General features: G+C 40.5%; 1 protein-coding gene across 3 annotated transcripts in view; it reads right to left on the minus strand.

Annotated features, from left to right (window-relative positions):
• Dpy19l1 (dpy-19 like C-mannosyltransferase 1) overlaps positions 1–21,379 on the minus strand; it is a 95,121-nt gene that overhangs the window by 24,851 nt on the left and 48,891 nt on the right. For all 3 annotated transcript variants that reach the window (XM_057768218.1, XM_057768219.1, XM_057768217.1), the window contains exons 8-11: positions 18,824–18,915; positions 14,556–14,655; positions 11,051–11,128; positions 555–641 (exon numbers count right to left, since the gene is read on the minus strand). In XM_057768218.1, the coding sequence (XP_057624201.1) occupies positions 555–641; positions 11,051–11,128; positions 14,556–14,655; positions 18,824–18,915 (357 nt within the window). The remainder of the gene's footprint in view (positions 1–554; positions 642–11,050; positions 11,129–14,555; positions 14,656–18,823; positions 18,916–21,379) is intronic.

The following is a 21,379-nucleotide window of genomic DNA, read 5'->3' on the forward strand; positions in this document are numbered from 1 at the left end:
GCACTGTAATACTAAAGTCTGTGAATCAGAGTTATTTCCTAAAAGTGCACCAAAGTCTGAATTTAAGACAACTTTTAGATTTAGACTGAAACTGGAAAGATGAAAAGAAACCAGGAAGCACAGAAATCTCCTGCAATGAACTCAAGAACAAAGCAGGCGCAAGGGGAGCTGAGGGGGAGGAAAAAAGCCACCTAGGGACAGGGGGACCTGAGGCTCTGAGCTTTCCAATGGTGACGTCACTGAGTTAATTTCTCTGCTTTTGTAGTGAGAACTTCACTGCTCCATCGGGTAAAGAGAAAGTTGATAAACACTTTATATGACCCCACAGAAGCTACTCACGCATTCCAAATCAATGATAGAGAAGTTGAAACTGTTTCAGAAATAGACAGGACCAGACAGATTAACTGAATATAGTGAGCTATCAATAAAAAAGCCTGCAGCTGGGAGGATGTGCTGAGGAGATATGGGGAATATCTGTGGTCATACTTCACTGTATACATTCACAAACTTCTCAAAAATAAAGCTTTTTAAAAAACAGTTACAGGAATACTTACCCAAATAATTACCAAAGAGGATGCATAGTAAGATGTGAGTAACATTGAGTTCCCAAACATCAACACGAAACACAGCACAAGAGAAATCTATAAAAACCAAAAGAAACAGTTAGTGCACATGGACCCAAAGGAAGAACGTGGACATTCATTTTCCAATTGTACACTCCCATGATTGAAGAAATTTAAAGCACTCAAAAAGGGTGACCAGGCAAGCCCAGCTCACTCACTCCAAGACAAGGTGTGTGCCATCGCCAGCCATTTCTTGCGCACCCTCCCAGACACCAGCATCTGAAATTCTAGTTTACATCTCATTCATAAGTCACGAGTGGTCACCTACCCACAAGCTATCCTTTCTTGCTTTAACTCTTAAACATGCTTCGAGAAGCTTTCCATATCAACCCAAATCTATCTAATTCACACTAAAAACTGAAAAAAAATGCCACTCTACAGATGAGCCACAGCTTACTAACTGTTCTGAGTACTGGTCAGCACCTAAGTGCCTTCTAGTTCTACCCCTCATTTTTATTCCCCGACCCAAATAAAAAGACCCTTCTGGATGCCCCTTATGCACTGGTCAATCCATCGCTATAGATGCCTTCTGGACACATCATATGTACTGGTCAATCCATTGCTATAGTTGCCTTCTGGATACATCTTATGTATTGGTCAATCCATTGCTATAGATGCCTTCTGGATACATCTTATGTACTGGTCAATGCATTGCTATAGATGCCTTCTGGATACATGGATATGCACTGGTCAATCCACTGCTATAGATGCCTTCTGGATACATCATATGTACTGGTCAATCCATTGCTATAGTTGCCTTCTGGATACATCATATGTACTGGTCAATACATTGCTATAGATTAACCACCTCAAAGAAAACTGATGGATCAAGATACAGCCATTTCAAACACAAAAGACAAAATACTGACAAACAGATGCACCAGTTTACTGCCCATAAACTGGATGAACATTTCTGTTGACACACACTCTGACTCACCCTGCATGCTGCTTCTTAAAGGCTGCCCAGCTTACCTGGGCCAATGCTCCATCATTACTTCCCCTTCACTACTGAATGGCACATGAGACACTGCCTCCCATCAGTTATGTGTGCATTATGAGTGGGAACTGCTTATTTTTACTATGTGCTTTTGCTGTTGGATTAGTGTTTTTTCTTCAGGCTCCTGTTAGATGTCACAGGAAACAAACACGCTACAAGGATTTCCCCAGTACATTTTTCTTTGTCATATTTTTGTATTAAGATTACTACTTAAATTTTTATGTTAGTCATATCTATCATTCATCTTCTTTAGGTCCTCAAGACTTACCTTTATAATTGAGAAAGCTTTTAAAAAATAAAAAGCTCACATTTCTTTGATATATTTCCATTTGCGTGTGGATTTTATTTCAAAATACACTACAACTTGAGAATAAAAGGTAAAATCGTTTCAATCAATACAAAAAAGTATTTGGCCAATTTCAGCATCATCCAGTTACAATACATTGAACAAACTAGTGAAAGGCTGAATCTACCTCTTCATAATAGAGACCCCATATGAAGCCACAGCAGGCTCTGTTCTCAACACTGAGAGACTGAAATCTCTCCCTCAAGGGACAGCAGCATGGGACAGTGTAAACTTGTGTCATTCAGATGGGAAAGAGGACATCAAAGGCAAAATGGAGATGAAAGAGTCAACAGTCTGTTCACAGACACAACTCTGTAGGAAAAAAGGCCTAAACGTGGGAGAACAATTGTTAAAAGTTCAAAAAAGTAACCACACGTGAAGTTCACACACAAACACATATATACAACAACAACTTAGTATCCACATACTAACAAGAAACAATCTCAGAGAGAAATCTAGAAAATAAGTCCTTTGCCAATAGCATCAAAAATGAACAAAAATACTTAGTGGTTAGCTTAATTGCAGAGGCACAACACTTACACAAAGAAATCTATAAAATGATATTGAAAGAAATAAAGACATAAACGATGGAAAGGCAGCTCATACTTATTGTCTGAATGCTGTACCCATGCTATGAGCATCCAGACATCCACACAGTCAGTGCAGTAACTATGAAAACCCAGCGTCTTTTGCAGAAATAAAAATTCATACAGGATCTAAAGGGGCACAGAGGAGATAAAACAACAGTGAAAAAGAACAGGGTACAGACTCAGACTTGGATTTCAAAACTTGATATGAAGCCAAAGTCCTAAGAATGCTATAGGGCAGGCACAAAGTCAAAGAACAGACCAATGACACTGAACTCCAATTGAACTCAGACACAACTCCTCCAATGAAGGGACCGATGCTTTTTGACAAGAATTCCAACATCAGACAATGGAGATGAGACAGCCTATTCAAGGAACTGTGCTTAAGAAGCTAGACACTCCATGAACACGGACCATTATCTAGTGTCATCCCACAGAGAGAGCTCAGAAGTTGTCACTGGGTCTTAGCACAAGGAGAACAGTAACCACCCAACAGCTGTATCATGCAGAGAAGTGAGATCACAGGGAAAACTGCCTCAGGTGGAGGAGAAAGACAGGTGCCACTCAAGGCAGCGGAACACAAACCCCTGCGGAAGCAGCCCCAGAAGGGCACCTGCACTGTGATGGAGGGATGGCAGCTGCAGTGGCCGATGGGAAGGGAGCTTACAATCCAGTCATTTCTTTTTTTCCTCTCAGGGCAAAACCACAAAGGAAAAGCTTTCAGTGCTCCAGCAGGAGGAGAAAACAGTAACTGCTCTGAAATATGCCAGAGCATCCCGTTTATAGGAAGAAATCACGCTACCTGTCTACATTCTTTTCTGGAAGATGGGAGCCGAGGAAACTTTTAAATCCCTTCTAGGGTACAAGATTACTCTCATTCTAACTCAGACGATGACACTACAATCAAACTACTTCAAGTATTTCCCATAAAAAGATGAAAAGCAAACAAACAAAAAAAAAAACCAATTATCAGCAAACCAAATTGAACAATGGATAAGAAGCACACACTACAACCCGATGAAAGTACCCAGGCAGTAGCATTCAGCATTTGAAAACCAATTAGTATACAACATCCACACAGCCTGAAGAATAAAGCAGGGAAAAAAAAATTACCTGACCAAGTTCAACATGCATTCATAGTTTAAAGGAAAAAAAACTACAGCAAACTGGGTATAACAAAGACAATCCATAAACTCTACAAAAGTCCATGTGTGTACATCAGTGTTAATGTAGGGTAACAAGCTTTCCTGCCAAGCTTTCCTCCTACTGTTGCATCTCAAAAAGTCCACATCCTACAATGAGGAAGGATGCTAAGGCCAGAAGGAAGAAATCAGATATCTTTGCAGATGACATAGCAATATGTACAGCATATCTCAACCAACCAAAAAAAAACTGAGTTATAAGAAACTGCAGCAAGGTGAAATGTGGGATACTCTCCATTGCAGCAGCAAGAGCTTGAGATTAATAATGCATTGCCATTTAAGCTAGCATCTGAAAAGATTAACTATATATAAACCCAAGAAATGTGCACAAGATCTCTGGACAGAAGTTTACATACACAAACATATACAAATAAGTACTTAAAATAAATGTAATAAATGAATATATATTCATTCAAGTATTTGTATATATATATGTATGTACATATATATATATATACATATACCCACACATATATATGTGCTATAGAGATTTACACTGGTACAAATCTTGGTTTATTGATTCAAATTTAAGGTCAATTTTATTATATGTATATTTCTGCTCTTGATTAAGGTATTGTGTTTGTGCAGCTCATTTAAAAATGTAATGTATAATTAAGATAAAGAAACTGCCTCGAACTGTTGATAGGGCAAAAGAAAAGGGCTAGGCTGGGAAAACTAAATGGCATGCTGGGAGAAGGAAGGCAGAGTTAGAGAGAAGCCATGTAGCCCTGCTGGAGTCAGATGGAACTTTACCCGGTAAGCCACAGCCACGTGGCAATATACAGATTATTAAAAATCGGTTAAATTAATATGTTAGAGTTAGCCAATAAGAAGCTAGAGCTAATGGGCCAAGCAGTGATTTAATTAATACAGTTTCTGTGTGATTATTTTGGGGCTGAGCGGCCAGGAACCAAAAAGCAGCCTTCTTACTACATATATGGGCTGGAGAGACAGCTCCGTGGTTAAGAGCACTAGCTGCTCTTGCTAAAGGTTCAGGCTCAGTTCCCAGTATCCACATGGAAGCTCACAATCTTCTGTACCTCTAGTTCCAAGTGATCCAATGCCCTCTTCTGTCTTCTGCAGGTATCAAGCACAATGTGATACATAGATATATGTACAGGCAAAACATATACAGATCTATATAGAGAAAACTATGCAGCACTGATTAAAATATTCAAATAGGTAAATAAATCTTTAAAATTAAAAATTCCAACTCCAAGAAAGTCAGTGCCAAGATCATGACAAGTTGTAGACAAAGAGAAAAGTATCGGCAAAAAGTACATCTGAGCTGGGGCTGCAGCTTGGCAACAGAGCACTGGACTAGCATGGATGAGGCTCTTGGTTCAATTCCCAGTACCCAGCTTTAGAAGGAAGAGAAAAGCACCATCTGTTAAAGGATTGTTATCCAAAATAATACAATTAATTAATAAAGATTTAAACTCTGTAATAAAATGAACAATCAAATTTTAAAAAAGAACAAACGGCAAAGGACCTGAACAAACAGGACAGCAAACCAGAAACATAGATAAATAACGTGGAAGTGTGTTCAAGAGCACTGCAATGAGACAAGCATGATCAGAATGGCTGACATGTGGCACAGAGGAAGGGGTAGAGAAGCAGGATCCCCTTTCTCTCTCTCACACCCATCTTTCTTCTCTTCTTCTCTCCCCCTCTCTTGTGGTAGGAATGCAAAATGATGTAACCACTATGGGAAACAGTTTGGCAATTTCCTAAGCACTAGATAAACTGATTCCTATGATTCAACAATCACTTCCCTTGATATTTTTCCAAATGAATTTAAATTGTAAATCTACACTGAAGGCTGCAGGCAAATACTTCAGCAGCTTGTTCCTATGTCGCTCCATAACTAAAGGGTAAACCATGACATAGCCCAAGAAAGTCAAAATGTTACTCGGCTATAAAAAATGAGCTATCTAGGTGCAGAAAGAGTAATTTAACTGCCTTCAGCAATTGTGAGGAGGGGATCTGTGAATGGCTATGTGCTGTCTAAGTGCAAATACACATATTCTGCACAAGGCAGAACAACACAGACAGCAGCTACGAGGCACACGGGCAGGAGGAACTATGACACCATTCTGTGCATGCGTCATCATTCATCCAATCCTATACAATACACAGTGACCAGAGTCAGTCCTGACGGAGGCCAGACTGGGTGCTTAGGACATGTCAATGCAGGCTTAGCAGCTGGGACAGCAGTGCCATGCTGCTGCAGGACAAGGGTGTCACGCAGAGGATACTTTCTGCCCAATTGTGTATAAACCTAACTTGGCTCTACAACATACAATCTTTTAATTAAAACAAAAATGCAGGGATATTTCATTTGTATTTTAATAAATATAGCTTGCCTGAAGACAGAGAGCAAAAGAGCCCCACTGGTCAGCCTTCCAAATCAGGCAGTGGTGACACACCCCTTTAATCCCATAGCCACACTAGTCTGTAAAGAAACCGGGCAGTAGTGGTGCACGTCTTGAATCAAAGCCCTAGATAGGAATCTAAGATGGGAGGAGAAAATTCTCACACACAGTCTTGTTCTGAGATTCCGAGAGGCCGGACTGCCTTTTCAGATTGAAGTAGAGGTAAAGGCCAGTGGCTGGATGTTTTGCTTTTCTAACCTTCAGGTTGAACCCCAAATTCTTTCTCTGGGTTTTTATTAATCATGCTACACAAAGACAAGGAAAAGTTAAAATGAAACACCCTATTCTATTAGATAGGTTACAATAACTTTTCAGAGACAGAAAAAAGATGTCTTTTTCTTTTTATTTATTTATTGCAGAGACTATAAAATAGTACCATTGCTGAAGGAATTAGTATCACTAGATTGCCAGTTGATCAATTCTACTCTGAAAACCAGAAAACAGATTCTCATGTTCCTACAAGTGTTTTTGCTGTAGTTGAAGGCCAGAAGCAACACAAGTGTCCACAGCAGACAATACAATGTGATACCTCTCTCCACCCCACACGCATCATCCACAGAAAAGAACAAACCACAACACATGATACAACGCGAAATAAAGTGGAGACAATGCTAAACTAAGAAGCGGGCTGGGAAGGCACACGCTGCGCCGTTCCACTTACATGGCCTATCAGACAGTCATTAGCAGAGCGAGAACACAGCGCTGGTTTCCATACTGAAGACATGGGAGGCTACGGAGCCATGTGCAGCAGATGCAGAGCTTTAGCTGTGCACAATGAAGGCACTACCACCCAGCTGCACGCTCCCAGCTGTTCAGAGGACACATTCTGTTACATGACCTCTACCATGTAAGATGTTGGAAATGTCCTTTGGGGAAATAATTCCATATATGTTTTTCTTGATATAAATTTAAGAATCTATAAATAGGCAAAGTGATGAAAGAGGAAGAAGGGGATAATTAGAAAATTACTGAAAGCATGTATCATACTTCTGAGAATAACAAAATCTTGTCTTTTCAATATTTATTGACTTTCTTCAAAGTTCTCAGCCATAGTTGCCTGTGTAACTGGGTTACAGGCCAATGGGATGGAATGCTGGCCTTTATTCTGAATTGTACTTCAAAGTAAAAGATTTCAGTTTGGGAAGAAAAATAAGTATATTTAAGAAAAGAAAAATAAAAGAAAATTAAGTTAAACTTTAGAATTTATAGACAAGTAAAAATGTAACAATAGAGCAGGGCGGTGGTGGCACACGCCTTTAATCCCAGCACTCGGGAGGCAGAGGCAGGCGGATCTCTGGGAGTTCAAGGCCAGCCTGGTCTACAAGAGCTAGTTACAGGACAGGCACCAAAGCTACAGAGAAACCCTGTCTCAAAAAACCAAAAAAAAAAAAAAAAAGTAACAATAGTTAGAAATTATGCCTAGCATCCCCTCCCACCACTGCCAAATGAAGGGTGTTTGCTTGTTTTAATGTGACTTAACTGAAACATAGATTGAAGAGAGAATCACACAGGATCAACTGGCAGAGGAAGAAAAGCTTTTCATAAAACGTATTATTATTCAATTCTTTTAAAAAGAAGTCAAAGCATGATGAAAGCATGCTAAAAAAGAATTCATAAAGAATAGTGGAATGAACCTAGAGTAATTCACATAACAAACAGAATATAAACAATGGAGTCTACCTATCAGAATCAAAGAGATCCCATCTCTCTAACACAAGAGAAAATCTGCAAAAAGATCTGACCAGGAAAGGCTCAGAAATGAAAACAGGAAGAGACTAAACACACCAAAGATGCACAGATTCGTGGGAAAAATGAGAAAATGTAAACTATAATTGCATTACAATATTTTACATAAGCAGACATTATATTTAAATAAAATAAAATGGAGTGTCATGAGTGTCATTACCCATTGCTATTTTAAATACTCTCATCAAGTGAAAAATGATTTAGCAATTACAAAGATGAACGTGTGCATAATTTCGCATGGGGCAAATACAGTACCAGGTAGACTCCCAAGATATGCCATACACATGTCCCAGGAGACAGGAGTAAGACAAGACATCATTACTTCCTAATGGAAAGACAGTACTGGCAGCAAGAACTTCAATGTCTTTTAACAAGGAAACACAGACATAAACTGTTGTATTTATACAATGGAAAATGCGCAGTAGTAGACCTTTCTGAACTTAGTAACATGCAAATCTCAGAAACCTGAGAAAAAACTTCAGTCTCAGAAAAAAAAGTCATTTACATCAGCCTGAAAAACTAGGTTCCTAGTTCACTGAGTATCTTGAAATAACCACACAGCAAAACAGAAGGAAAGCCACTCAGTTATGGCTCAGAGAGGACAGTGGTCACCCCCTTGAAGAGGTGAGAGTTCTCTATCTTTGGTAGGATGGTAGTCTCATGTTCATTAACATTGTACCTTTAGTCATAAGCTTCCTATAACCAAACATATCAACATTCCTAAGTGTGAACTATGAGAAAAGGAAAGGTAATGTCCTTTGATTATAGCTAGTATCCACTTATGAGTAAGTACATACCATATTCATCTTTTTGGGTCTGGGTTACCTCATTCAGGATAGTGTTTTCTAATTCTATCCATTTGCATGAAAAATACAAGATGTCATTGTTTTTTTACTGCCGAGTAGTACTCTAACGTGTAGATGTGCCCACTTCTTTATCCATTCTTCCATTGAGGGACATCTAGGTTGTTTCCAGGTTCTGGCTATTACAAATAATGCTGCTATGAACATAGTTGAAAAAAGGCCTTTGCAGTATGATTGAGCATCTTTTGGGTATATGCCCAAGATTGGTATTGCTAAATCCTGAGGTAGGTTAATTCCCAATTTTCTGAGAAACCACCATACTGATTTGCAAAATGGTTGTACAAGTTTGCATTCCCACCAGTAATGGATGAGTGTTCCCCTTACTCTACATCCTCTCCAACATAAGCTATTATTAGTGTTTTTGATCTTACAGGTGTAAGATGGTATCTCAGAGTTGTTTTGATTTGTATTTCCGTGATAGCTAAGGATGTTGAGGATTTCCTTAAGTATCTTTTGGCCATATGAGATTCTTAAGCTGAGAATTCTGTTTAGTTTAGTACCCCATTTTTTTCAACTGGGTGATTTAGAATTTTAATGTCTAATTTCTTGAGTTCTTTATATATTTTAGAGATCAATACTTTGTCTGATGTGGGGTTGGTGAAGATCTTTTCCCATTCAGTAGGCTGCCTTTTTGTCTTATTGACTGTGTCCTTTGCTATAGTTCATGACTCTAAAGAAGCTAAGTAATAAGGTGAATCCAAAGAAAAACATATATAGACTCACTTGGAATTTGTAAACAGACAAGATTGCCTGACAAAATTGGGGGCATGGGGGTGGGGGGAGAAGGGAGGGTAGAAGGGGAAGAGGAGGGAAGAAGGGGAGGGTTGAGGAGTATTTGAGAGGATGGGATAGTTGAGATGAAGGAAGGACAGAGATAAGAGCAAGGAAGGAGATATTTTGATTGAGGGAGCCATTATGGGGCCAGCAAGAAACCTGGTACTAGAGAAATTCCCAGGAATCCACAAGGATGACCTCAGCTAAGACCCTAAGCAATTGAGAAGGTGCCTGATCTTGCCTTGCCCTGTAAATAGACTGATGATTATCTTAAATATCACCATAGAACCTTCATCCAGCAACTAATGGAAACAGAGGCAGAGACCCACATCAGAGCACTGGATGGACTGAGCTTCCAAAGTTCAGTTGAAGAGTGGAAGGAATGAGAATATGAGCACAGAGGTCAAGACCATGATGGGTTCACCGACTGAAACAGTTTACCTAAGCTAATAGGAGCTCACCAACTCCATCCAGACTGGGAAGGAACAAGCATAGGACCAAACTAGTCCCTCTGAATGTGGTTGACAGTTGCATGGCTGGGGCAGACTGCAGGGCCACTGGCAATGGCACCAGGATTTATCCCTACTACATGTACTGGCTTTTTGGGAACCTACTCTCTTTGGATGGGTACCTTGCTTGGCCTAGATATACTAGGGAGGGCCTTGGACCTTCCACAAAGCAATGTGCCTTATTCTCTCTGAGGATTAGATGGGAGGTTGTGTGGAGGGAATGAAAGGAGGGGAGAGAGTGGGAACTTGGACTGATATTTTTTTAAATCTAATAAATTAAAAAAAAAGGAAAGGAAAGACAATTATGGTCCAGTGAAACGATATTAAGATCCCTTGAGGAAGAAAACAGTAACTTTAAGTGTAAAAGGAGTGGCAAAGAGAAGACAAATGCTTTCAAAGCACAACCAGCATCAACCATCCTGTCTTGAGGCTTCCTCTAGCTGTTCACCACTAGATCATTGTTTGCTGTAAGGTCATTTGCCTGTCTGCCCTCCTCTCTCTGCCCTGTTCCTCCTTCACAGCTTCTCTTGCCTTCCCCTGGCTTTGTACTCCTGATATGCCCTACTCTCTTAGGTTTCTCATTCTTTAGTTTCTAATCACTTTCTAGGAAGCATTGTATTTCCAATTGTCCCTCTTGCCTAGGTCAGCAGCACAAATGCTAAGAGCTCTGCAGTTCTGGACCTGCGCATGTCTCACATGCCCAGTGAGCGGGTATTCCACTTCACTCTAGGAGGTGGCTCTGCAGGCACACAGAGACGTAGGCTGGGCACAGGGTCACCAAGATAGTGAAATCCAAATTAAAACTTCCTTGGTAGTCTATTTAACAAGGTCAACTGTTATCAGTTTTTGAACGACACTTATGCTCATGAAAGAATCATGTTATAACCTGCTTCATAAATGAACAAATCAAGTATCAATCAGAAATTTATTAAGGCCACACTAAGTAGAAAACAAACAAAAAGCATTACCATGTGTATATAAATGATCTTCCGTAATTTACTTATATCAATGTATCCCACAACATATACTGCAAATAATGATGAAATCTGAAATCAAAAGAAATTATGTTAAAAATAAAAATCATATATATACATACATAAAACAAGTAGTAACAAGAATAAAGACAAGATTAATTTATTATATCAAATTATCTTTATACAGAGTGTCTTAGTTTTCCTTCCAACTGCCAATTTATTATTGAATATGATTATTAATTGATCTTTCACTTATACTGCTCTCCTAATATGCAACTATGTGAAGTATTTACTCTGCGGAGAGTCCAAAACAACACTCATTTTAATATCAGGCTGGCTCTACTGTCAATACATATAATTAAAATGTCCTCTGGCCAATCAAACACTTGAAAATATAATTATAACATGACCACTAGGACAAAATTGCAGAAATCACAGCAAACTAAAAAGCAATTAGGTGATGTGTATTTATACAAAAACACATTAAGTCTTCCTGTTTGTCACCTCCATTAACATTATGAATAATTCAAATAAATGGTCACAGGCTAGTTGCAATCAAATGTGTCAAGTTTCATATTTAAAAGAATAATACATATAACTTTCTTTTCCACCTGAAGAAAATCTTTTATGAAGAATTCTCAGACTTATCACAAATTCTAAAATTATTAGATTTAGATGGATTCACTGATTAAATGATACTCCAGCTCATGTAGGGAGATACCATGTCAGACAGTGTCTCTCTACCCTTTTCAAAGGGAAGTCATTCAAATTAAATTCTGCACCTCTTGACATACATATGGAAACACTGCCTAACAGGTAAATATCTGCATATAACCTATGTTCCAACTATTAAGCTTCTTTTGTTTGATCTTTTAATTTCCAATCTCTTTACAGCAAATGTTCCTACTGATAAGAAAACCACGGTTTCTTTTCCCAGCTACCCATGTGGACTGCTCCAGGGTGACTACCCTGTTATGATGACTGTGGGCAGGTGTGTGCTGTTCTGCATTAGCCCCATGAGAGGCAGGATACACCTGTTTCTTTCCTCATATCCCTCCACTCCCCACTTAGTGCAGACTATCCCACTACCTGGAAGCAACCGAAAGGCCCCTTCTCATCCCCTGGAGCCGAGCCATGCACTGATCACTACAGGGCACAATCTCAGATTTCAAAAATAACTTAGCCCATACAATGAATTTAAATAGAATCAAACCAAAGAAGAAAAACAAATCCCAAAGATCAGTTCAAAGAAGATGTATATAAACCCAACTGACTTTTGGTTTTTAAATAATGAAAAGAGCAATTAGCGAGGCCCAGGGAAGGAGCGGCTGTGAACCCAGCAACCAGGAGGCCACAGCTAGAGGACCATCATTTTGAGGCCACCAAGATTCTGCCTCAAAATGTAAAACAAATCAAAACAGTTGACCTCACTGATATCTGACTGAGTATGTATACACACTAATATATGATGCAAAACCAACCTCAGAAAGTGAGGACTTTCAATCCTGTGTTTCAGAAATGATAAATCTGGAACAAAGAAAAGCTAAAATTTTTTTCTTTCTTTCTTTCTTTCTTTCTTTCTTTCTTTCTTTCTTTCTTTCTTTTTAATGGGGTATTTGTTAATTTCTTTTGTTTTGCCTAAGAAGGTAGTAAATAGTTAAAACTCAAATCCAGATATGCCTTTATTTCTGAGGTAAGGCGTCTGAGTATTTAAAGCATCTCTCCAATAGTGTTATATAAGCATGGCAAGCATAGTTTCATAAACAGCAAGTATAAAAAAACCTGAGCCTACAAAACCCTCCTCTCTCAGAGGGCTCCTTGCTTTATAAACCCAGAAGAGAGACACGGGAATACATGGAAAGATGATAAATTGCAGACTGTTAGGGGAGCCACATAAAACATGAACTTATTGCCAGCTCTTTCTCTTAGCATGCTGTGGGATAACTCCTGTATATGTTGTATGTTTATTATCATTGGTTAATAAAAAGCTAATTTGGCTAATAGCCAGAGAGAATAGATCCAGGTAGGAAATCCAAGCAGAGATACAGGGAGGAAAAGGGCAGTCAGGGAGACGCCAGCAACTACATGGGATGCAAAATGTGAGTTAACAAGCTATAAGCCTCATGGTAAATACAGACTAATAGAAATAGGTTAATTTAAGTGTAAGCGCTAGTTAGTAAAAAGCCTGAGCTAAAGCCGGGTGGTGGTGGCGCACGCCTTTAATCCCAGCACTTGGGAGGCAGAGGCAGGCGGATCTCTGTGAGTTCGAGACCAGCCTGGTCTACAAGAGCTAGTTCCAGGACAGGCTCCAAAACCACAGAGAAACCGTCTCGAAAAACCAAAAAAAAAAAAAAAAAAAAAAAAAAAAAAAAAAAAAGCCTGAGCTAATAGGCCAAAATGTTTGTAATTATTAAGCCTCTGAGTGATTGCCTTAAAGGCAGCTGAGGGATCAGGTGGGACAGAAAAGCCTCCACTTACATTATCCCACACATACTGATTCTTCATGTAATGATTTAAGGCAGCCCCAGCAAAAATCCCTCAATGAACTGGGTAGGAGTTCTTGAAGTCTCACCCTTATTGGAAGATCTATTGGCAATTGATGACTAGAGGCAGTCCGTCTCCTTCAGAGATTCAGGGCCCTGAGATGCTTTTCTTGGGTTGATGATCACACACTCATGCACATACAGACAGAACTAAAGGCATTCAGCTGGCATGGGGGCGGGGCTGAGCACATGAAGTGGGGCATGTGAGTATACAAGGCATTCAGCTGGCGTGGGGCACATGAGGTGGGGGCATGTGAGTATACAAGCACACAAACTGGGAGGGAAAAGAGGTAGTAGGGAGAAAATGAGAGGAATTCAAGGGAAGAGAATGAGAGGAATGGATTTGATCCAAATAAATAATACATATGCTTGAATGTCAGTAAAATATTTAAGGAACTATTCATAGAAGAAACATTTTCCTCAAGAGAAGTACTTTAGACTGTCCACTAGTTTTCTTTTTAGCCCTCTAATAATTATGGAATAACAAAGATAAGCATTCTTATAAACTTGGTTTTACTAGTAAGTAATAATATTCATTAATAAATTAATCTAACAAAGATTCATACTCTGAATTTTCTTTAAAATAATGAACAAGAAATATCTTCAGACTCATGAAACAGGAAGAATTGGTCTGCTCCAGGAATGAAGACAGATGGGCAGTCAGCCCAAGTACATATATAGATCCAGTGTTCCTGATAAACACCGCAGAGTGCATTTCTAAGTGTGTGTGTGAGTATGTGTGTGTAACATCAATACAAAAGTAATAAAAGCATGAATCTGAAAGTGGACATGGAGCACTGGGAGGGAGAGCAGGAGAATGGTGTTAATGCAGTACTCACATACGAAATTCTCAAAAAAACAACAAGGAAATCTTGGTTACAATTTTATACAGATGAGCTTACATAAACAGAAGCACCAAGTCCAAATATGCCAGTTTTAGAATGTGCCCACCTTACCTGAGTAAGAAGCACGAACTGGGCAAACTGCCAAGGAAGCATGAAGAACACATTGGAAATGCAGAGTGCAATCAAGCTCCCTCTGTAAAGTTTTGTAGCCCTTGAAAAAATAAATATCAGGAGGTTTAGCTACAAAACAGTCCAGCATAGCTCCAAACTGCTGCCAATCAGAATCACAAACAGGACCCGGGGTTCACATAAACTGCATGCAAGATGAACGAATGGGTTAGAAATTATACCTTCTGATTTTCAATCATAATAATTTTCTGTAAAATGTAAATACCTATTATTACTGCAAAACCACAAGCCCTGCCAAATAAAGGGGGGCAGGCCAGGTGAATACAGTCATTACTTTTCTTCACATTATATTTTAGTGAATTTATAATAAGACTTCTTAAAAGTTAAGTCAATAGATTCATTAGTTGGAAAAGCAAGGGAGTGTCTAGGAGAAATGACAAAGTGGCATATTCTATAATTCTAAGTGTGAAGTCAAACACTGTGCGGATGGGAGGCTGGGTAAGAGAGAGTGAGGTAAAGTAGCATAAAAGCCAGTCTTCTGGGGATGTACCTTGGAAAAGAGGAGAGGCAAAGGAAAGGGCTGTGCTGGAACCACTGTTAGGGGTGTCATGTTAGGACCAGCGAGTACTTTAGGAGACTTTCGGGAACAGCCTTTACTCCCACACATGAGCTGATGTCAAGCCCTACATCTGCTATCTTCTTCACAGAAAGAGAGTGTGCAGACTAGCACACTGAGGGAGAAGTAGGCAATACAGGGACACCACCATTGGTGCCTTCCTCGACTACTTTCCTGAGGAACTAACCCAAGTATTCTTAAACTCCAGACAACCTTACAGAATCAAGTAACTGGAGAAAGTCAGTACTTTTGATGAAGCAGAAAAGACAGAACATGCTGGCTGCACCATAGAACAGGGCTCTAGTCTGTGAAGCTTCAGCTTCAGCCGTGTGCTTCCCATCACAGGAATGGGCTGGACCACAGAGAACACTTACTTCGAATACGATAGACCACACTGTGAAATAAAGCAGTTTTCTATTGCTTTTGAATATGAGGCTTGACTTTCATTTTATAGGTAACAAGGGAAACTATGGATTTAGGGATAGAATGTAACACTAACCTGGCACCTGGGTACAGAATGCACTCAAGAGAAGAACCAAAAGAAACCAAAGGAATTCCAGCTGGTAGTGATCAATACACCACTAACTTTGGACAGGAGAAATGAAAACATAAGCATTACTAAGAACAATCGAGAAAAAAATAGATGCTGTGGCGCTGGGGGAGGGGAGGTGTCTGTAAATCTGGATTTCACAAACACAATTCTAGACTGCAAATCAATTTGCTGAACTAAAACCTCTTGATAACCTCATTTCTAAGGTATTCCTGCCCTCAAAGAGGTGGTGGGGAGCACATGCCACAGAAGAACCCTGATGAAAACCTCAGAAAAAGCAGTAACCCCAGAAAAAGCAGGCCACAGCAACAGGAGCAGCTCTGGGCAGAATATGCCTGAATCCTTGAGCCCGTGAGGACAACACAGGACATGGCAAAGGGGAAGAGGGCGTGCAGGCGGAGTTAGGATTTCTAATCACCTAGCCCAAGGACAGGGAGAGGATGCTGGTTCTGGTTATCCTGCTGGGCCTAGGGCAATTACAAGGTTCCTGGAAGTAGAAGGAAGCAGAGGAGGGCAGAGTAAATGTGGGGAAGGAAGGGCCCAGTTCTCCATTGCTGGCTTTCATGATTTAAAAGGAGCCAATATACAAAGAAGAGCTGCAGAATCAGGGAAACTGATTCTGAAAGGCCCTAGGAAGAATATAGCCCTGCCAGAGCCTGCAGGTTGGGTCCCCTGCCCAGACAGATACAAGGTTGTAAGTACAATCTACACTGTTTGAGCCTCTCAGCTGCCACCCATCCACAGCTCATGAGAGAGAGGGAGGTGGGTAGTGAGGGAGGGAGAGAGGAAGGAAGAACAAAGAATGAGAGGCTCATTCATCCTCGTCGGACTCAACAGAAGCAGAAAGAGAAGTGACTAAACACTCCTGAACAGTCTAGTGCCTGTACACGTGGGGGAAAGGCAAGAATGGCCTTATGGGTGTGGAAATGGCTCCTGCGGGTGAGCTGAGGCGGGCTTGCAGTGCAGCACTCCCTGCAGAGTGCACAGAAGTCCTGTCTCTCAGTCCCAGAAGCAAGCAGGCAGGGCTGGACCTCATCTGGAGATGCAAAGAAATGCCCAAACCTATAATAGTCAAGGACTTAAGGGTGTAACACTAAGTCTAATTGGTCTTAATAATAAAACACAGACTCAGATATTAGGGGGTGAAAGTTGAAGGATTAGAGAATCAGAGAGGCAAGCCATAGAAAGACGTTTAACTCTACTGATGCTCAGACCAGAGGCAATCCTGTCCTCAGACTGCTCTTCTTACTGACTCCTTCAGACTGCACCTCAGATTGCATTTTCAGACTACATTTTCAGCCTACACTGAGCTCCTGTCTCCTCTGGCCTTATATTCCTCTCCCTGCCCAGCCATATCCCTTCCTGTCTCCACCTACCTAGTGCTGGGATAAAGGCATGAGACTCCCAAGTACTAGGATTAAAGGTGTAAGCCACCACCACCTGGCCTCTAGTGACTTAGCTCTGCACTCTGATCTTCAGACAAGCTTTATTTGTTAAAACATAAACAAACAAAATATCACTACACTTTTTTGTCTAAAATCAAAAGGTGTTATAACTAATATAAGAAAACTATATACAATAAGTACAATGACTATATACAAAAAGTACATCAATGATGCCTAGTCCATTTACATTTGACAAATTCCGAGAAAATACTCCATTATCTATCCTACCTTGGTGGGTCCAAAGTTGTGTACCTAATTTATTTTCTATCATAACTAGCATTATCATCCAAAACTATCTTTTAATGTCTCTCAACCTTATACACTTTACACCCCTTTAGTGAGTTTTTTTTCTGAGTCTGGTAACAAGGAAAACTATAGCTATCGAGTCCTCAACTCCCTCAGAGACTCAAGCAGGAAATAATATTAACTGAATAAGCAGGAAATACAAACAAGAGATTTCAAAAAAAAAATGTGAGAAATGACAAAACAGACAGCTGCCTGGACAGTCAATCAAATTTCCTCTGCAACCTTTGGGGCATCTGTCTTCGGCCTACAGGCCTAGAATATCTGACAGACTTTTCTATGAAGCAGGGTTTTTGAAGAACTATCTCTCCTTATCTGGGCAAGGTTTGGCAGCCACTCTCTTTTGTGTCCTCTTTGTCCAATTAGGACAGCACACTGTCAGCAGCTGACACAAGGGCATTCTCTTGCCCAGTGGATTATTTTGCTGGCGGTATGTGGACTTTTAAAAGCTCACAATATAAAAGCCATCACTCATTTGACCTGTGAAAGGTCTATCTGATGAGACTACAAGAGACACAGGAAGCTGTGCACAGGCCCTGACTTCTAAGTACATTACATAGGCAAATGCCCAAAGGGTTTAGGAGAACAACTTTCATTGTCAGTCTTCCAAATTCAGCAGACTACTGAGTGGAGTTCTCAGACTAAGATAGCTTCAAATTTGTACAAGCTTTGACCTGTTTTTCACAGACTCTATTCTATGTTTGTGATGCATGTCTAAACCCAGCATGTGTCCACTGAAGGAAAAGCTGCTCTTACTCTTTTTCAGCGGAACTTAGACCTGCCTGGGCTCCTAACTAAGTCTAATTCAATTCTGGATTTCTAATGGGAATTCACCTAGCATAACTTTAGCATATGTAGGCTGTTTCTTTCTACCACTACTATCTGATATCCAGACTCTCAGGACAAACTCCATGTGTGAGTGTTCGCAATGATGAGTCTATGAATTCTTCTTCTTCCAAAAGACTGAGTCCTACAGGATGAGGCTCAGCATGGCCAGTCTCTTCCTTCTCCTGGAAACTGGCATGGTACAAGAGAAAGACTAGGGAATATGGAGCGGTATAAGTGAAAGTGGGTTTACTCATCTAAGCAGTTTCCATGAATCCCAAAGAAAAAGAGAACCAGGGGGCAGGTCTGTGGTACTAAGTAGTTATCAAAGTTACATTTTTTACAAAATACTTTAAAATTATCTTTATTCATTCAATAACAAGATCACCTTTTTTTTTACTGTGTCAATCTTACTAAGGAAACTTAAGGCATTCTTTTAAAATAAAACTTGTAGCTTCTAGTTTAAGTTGGGGGAAAATAAAGCTCCAACAGCAGAGTCAGTGAAAGTTACCTCAGGATGTGAGTCACAAGCAACATCTGAAGTACAAGGAATGGATATGAGAAGCTTTCCCGGAGAGGAGGCGTCCACATCACTCGGGTACACTGAAAAACAAACAGGCCAGAGAATGCACCCACTCCAGGTACAAGAGGCAAGGTGCAATCAACAAACACAAATTATTCCCATGTGAACCTTAAATGGTGCACTGCAAACATGCTGTTGCATTTTCTCTACACAGAAACACTGCAAAGGGAGAGGAATTGCTGGGAAAAGACACATGAGACTCAAGACGCATAAGGAGCATATGGACGTTATACTGTTCTCACTCCTTTGTCCATCAGTAACAACTGTTGCTGATTCTGTCTCGGGCACTGTGACTAATGCTGTGGTAAACACAGGAGTGTGGGTAACCTTTGATAAGAGTTTTATTTCCTTTGGAGATACACCTGAGGATAAAATGGCTACAACTTAGTTAGTATTGGTTACAACAAGCTGTATTTCCAAACAGCTAGAGGTAAGACTGTTCTTAGCAGAGAGACGCTCGGTGCTGGGGGAGATGCAAGTGCTTACAGTTCAAACCGTGATCTCTAAATACCATTTTCCCCAATAGGATCAAGACTCTGTGGAAAAGGTTGGTCTTGTATCTTGAAACAAGGTTATCATGAGGCATCCTTTAAACCAGAAAGTGTTCAAAGACTGAAAGAATGTATTTAAAGAAGTGAAATGCCCCAGCCTTTCCCAGAGAAGCTCTTGACGCCATTACCAGCAATGAATGTAGACACAGGGCTGCCATAAAGTGAAAACTGACTGCTCTGCCCTAAAAGGGACATTTATCACCTCCGCTGGGGCTCAGAGAACATCCTGGAAGACAGTATGGAAAGAACTGAAGGGTCACAAGACAGGGAGAAAGGCCATGAAAAGTTGTCCTCTGTGCATGAGCAGACACTGCAACTACGGCTGCCTGCCCTGCCTAAACAAAGCTGGGCCAGTCAGCAGCCGATCACAAATCTTGGAGGGGTTCATGGGGCCCTTCTCTCTGCTGCACCAGTGGCTACTCAAAGTCCTGGGGAAAGGCAATGTCTTCAGTTGTGTACCCTGATGAAGCCACCAGGTTCAAATGGAAAGTCTCAGATACACAGTGACACTGAAGTTCCTGGCTAAATTCATGGAGGGGCTCACAGAACAAACCACGCAGACACTGGATGAAGAAAGCAAACTGCTGTAGCTATGGTATGGTCCTGTGGAATATGCTCACAAGAACAGCATTCTTGCAGCTTCCACATAGCAAAAGAAAGAACTCAGACCTGTACGGGCAACAACTTAATAGACACTTCAGGAAAGAGAAACGCGACATGGATGTAATCTGCATCAGAACCAACTGGGAAAGTGCACAAGCTATTCCTCACTCACTCAGAAGGAATGAAATTAGGAGACTAAACCCTAAATACTGACGGAGATGGAAAGAAACTGGATTCCTGTACGATGCTGACAGTGAGAGTTGGTACTTTCACAGACAATATGGGTAAATACCATAGACACAGGTTGAGAGGGAGGAGTCAGGCACAGGTAAGCATGACTCTAGCACCAGGATCTTACCATCTAGCTGGCAAGTGAGCAAGAGCAATGGCAAAAGTCTAGATCGTTTTAGGTGTCTGTGGGGCCTCTCTGGTCAAACTAGTGGGAAGGTGGCCTGGGCTAAACTCTGAGATGTGCATCTATGAGTACACATCTGTCTTCTGGGAGCAGCACTGTTTATACATGGGGGCACCTCTACTCAAGCGCCTTTAAAAACAGTAACTATAATGTTAATAGCTTACAGAGTACTGGGTTTTCTTCATACAGCCTTAGTTTCAGATAACCCATCCCATAACCCTCCTTTCCCTTGTCCCAAATATCCTCCCATTCCTTGATGTTACATGTGTTCTACCATCTTATCCTTTTTACTTGAGATACACAAACATAGATTTCCATATAGCTTTTCATACACACTCCATGTTGGTCGACCTTTCTCTTCCCTCTCAATTCCTCATTCCCATCACTCTAAACCTGCATCAACTCTTCTGCCTCTAGTATTTCCCTTCCTACTTAAAGAACAGAAAGAAAGAAATCAAGTTTGAACTGACCATGAAATTCCCTTCTGGATGGCTAGCCATTCAGGTAGTGCTCAAAGGTACTATACAGGGTACTGGGGAAGAAAATGCACCAACAGCTTTATCCAGTGCTAAATCCTGTATGCTACAATACCAATACCAACCTGGCAGGCCAGTGTGTTCACTGTTGCAATAGTGGCATGATTGTCATGAAATTAACAATTAGGTTCTGTAAACCAAACCAAACCTGAAGACTATAGAAGTCACAGGTCTACAATAGAAACCAGTGATGTTGTTTTGCTAAATGTTCATACTAGCAAACTGCCTTATAAATATTTATGCTCACACCCACAGATCTGTGCTAGTCTCAAGTATGGCAGAAAAGATTCTTATTGTATATGGGTAATGGTTAGGTCAGACCCATAATTGTTCAAAGTGCTAAGAGTAAGAGACTATAAGCACCAAGTTGTTTTATGGG

This window comes from Chionomys nivalis, chromosome 4, assembly GCF_950005125.1.
Source record: "Chionomys nivalis chromosome 4, mChiNiv1.1, whole genome shotgun sequence".
NCBI classification, from domain to species: Eukaryota; Metazoa; Chordata; class Mammalia; order Rodentia; family Cricetidae; genus Chionomys; species Chionomys nivalis.